The sequence below is a fragment of the Anarrhichthys ocellatus genome, unplaced genomic scaffold (assembly GCF_004355925.1).
Source record: "Anarrhichthys ocellatus isolate YVR2014 unplaced genomic scaffold, GSC_Weel_1.0 scaffold1700, whole genome shotgun sequence".
Taxonomy (NCBI): Eukaryota; Metazoa; Chordata; class Actinopteri; order Perciformes; family Anarhichadidae; genus Anarrhichthys; species Anarrhichthys ocellatus.
The window spans coordinates 7,478-9,824 of record NW_022281674.1 but is presented as its reverse complement, the minus strand read 5'-3'; the positions used below and the strand labels follow the sequence as shown (position 1 = coordinate 9,824).

At 45.5% G+C, this 2,347-nt stretch overlaps 1 protein-coding gene across 2 annotated transcripts in view; it reads right to left on the bottom strand.

Annotated features, from left to right (window-relative positions):
- Positions 1 to 1,847: 1,847 nt before the first annotated feature.
- LOC116377803 (2-acylglycerol O-acyltransferase 2-B-like) overlaps positions 1,848 to 2,347 on the bottom strand; it is a 2,466-nt gene continuing 1,966 nt past the window's right edge. Inside the window, exon 5 of one of the 2 annotated variants that reach the window (XM_031839535.1) lies at positions 1,848 to 2,347. In XM_031839535.1, coding sequence (XP_031695395.1) covers positions 2,125 to 2,347 — 223 coding nt within the window. In that variant the 3' untranslated portion in view covers positions 1,848 to 2,124. The other variant, XM_031839536.1, reaches the window with a different exon arrangement.

Here is a 2,347-nt window from a genome sequence, read left to right as displayed (position 1 = left end):
AGCTTAAATTGTGGGAAATATAATGTTTCCTGCGCTCATGTAGGAGACAACGGGCTGTGACCTCTGAACCCGGAACAAAAGAAACAACAAAAAACAGCTGAGGAACCACACATGTTCTGGGAGGCTACGCTAACTAGCTTAACAGGAAAACAACAGCGGAACACACATTCTGCAACACACTGGAGGGCCATTCAGATATTAGATGTAAAGAAACAAACGCAGTTGACTTAAAGATAAACTCCATCCTCCTTTATTTGTTGACAAAGAGTTTAATCTCACGGTTAAATCCCAACTCTCTAATCCATTTCTCCTCCTTCAGACATTGAGTGTTAAAAAACAAAACAGGTAAAATAATAATAAACTACACCAAGCTAAATGCAAAACATGTCATAACTTCTTCCATATCTTTCAATTTGAACTCTCACTACTCCGACTAAGCCTCTGATGGCTTCTTTAAGTTTCGTTCTCACTGCAGAGCTGCACCTGAATACTGAGCTGCACTTATGCTGACGTACTTGTAGGCCAGCTAGCAGCTCTGACACATCAAAGAATACGCCCAACATGTCAAACTAAAGATCTGATTGGTTGAACACTATGACAATCAACAATATCATCCCCATTTACTTTAACCTGCACTGGCTGCAGGTGAGACTCTGCAGGCCTCTGCCTCTCTTCTTACCTAGAGACACAGAGGTGAGATCTGATTGGATGAAAGCTCTACTTAAAACAAGCTGCACTGGAAGCAGAGCAACTGAGGAAGACAGTAGCTGTGCAATGAGAACATAAGATAATGGGAAAAAAATTATAATACATGTAGTGTATTTATGAAACATTATTAAATTATAAAATAGATATAACTTGGTGATTGTGTCTAGGCCAGCAGAGAAGGCCTTGCAGGCCCTGATGGCCCACCACTGGTATATACATATAACACCTAGAAGTCCTCTGTGTGCCTGATGTGATGAACACTGTGGTGAAACACATAACTCGAGCACCACAGAGCAGTTCAGGTGTTCCTCTCTGATGTTGACTCTGAATACGAGGACCTGCTCAACCATTCTCATGTTTTATTCTATTTCTTCGAGATCAGAAGTGAAGGAGAAGGACCGACATCTTCATGAGCTGACCTCTCTGGTGATCATCTAGCACACTGAACAAGAGCTTTCAATATATTACACAGTATTCATGTGTTAACAGTAACGTATGTGCAGAACAAGCTTGAGATATACGTCTCCTCTCTACACAGTGCTGTGGGTGAGATCATCCTGACTAAGAAGCTATCTGAGCCGGCTGCTCTGACAACGAGCTGCTGAACCTCTTTGTTACAAAAGCCCTTTAATGGAGCGCTGTGATGTCGGCTGGTTGTTTCTATTTAAGCATCTTCAATTATCAACCTGGACGAACCTGAACCCATCACCACAGATCAGAGAGCACAGAGGCGTCACTCTGAGGATCAATGATGACACTGAACCCTATGACACTGCTCTCAGCCAATCACAGAGCAGCGTTCTGCCTCCTCCTGCTCTCTCAGCCAATCACAGAGCAGCTCTCTGCCTCCTCCTGCTCTCTCAGCCAATCACAGAGCAGCGTTCTGCCTCCTCCTATTCTCTCAGCCAATCAGAGAGCAGCGTTCTGCCTCCTCCTGCTCTCAGCCAATCAGAGAGCAGCGTTCTGCCTCCTCCTGCTCTCTCAGCCAATCAGAGAGCAGCGTTCTGCCTCCTCCTATTCTCTCAGCCAATCAGAGAGCAGCGTTCTGCCTCCTCCTGCTCTCTCAGCCAATCAGAGAGCAGCGTTCTGCCTCCTCCTCCTGCTCTCTCAGCCAATCAGAGAGCAGCGTTCTGCCTCCTCCTGCTCTCTCAGCCAATCACAGAGCAGCATTCTGCCTCCTCCTTCTCTGAACTGTAACACAGAGTTTACTCAGATGTACAAAGAGCTGAGAGACAGACAGGTCCTCCAGAACCTCCTTCAGACCTCAACCTCTTCTGTCCTGGTCTACATCTATTTCATCTGCTGTTACTATTTAATAGTATTATTATTAATGACAACATAATATTAATACTGAAAACCACCAACGTGTTGGTCTGTCTCTGAGACACACAAGCAGACAGAGAGACAGACAGGTGTTTACCTCCACACATGATGAGAGACAGACAGGTGTTTACCTCCATACATGATGTAATCTCTGAAGAGAGGAACTCTGAACCAGAACGGCAGCATCAGAAGGTGAGACCTGAGTCCAGGAAACAGACGAGAGAAACCTGTCGCCTCCGTACAGAAGTTACCAAAGGCCCCAGCTACCAGCACACCTGAGGGACAGACAGGTAGAGCGAGACAGGTCAACACAGCT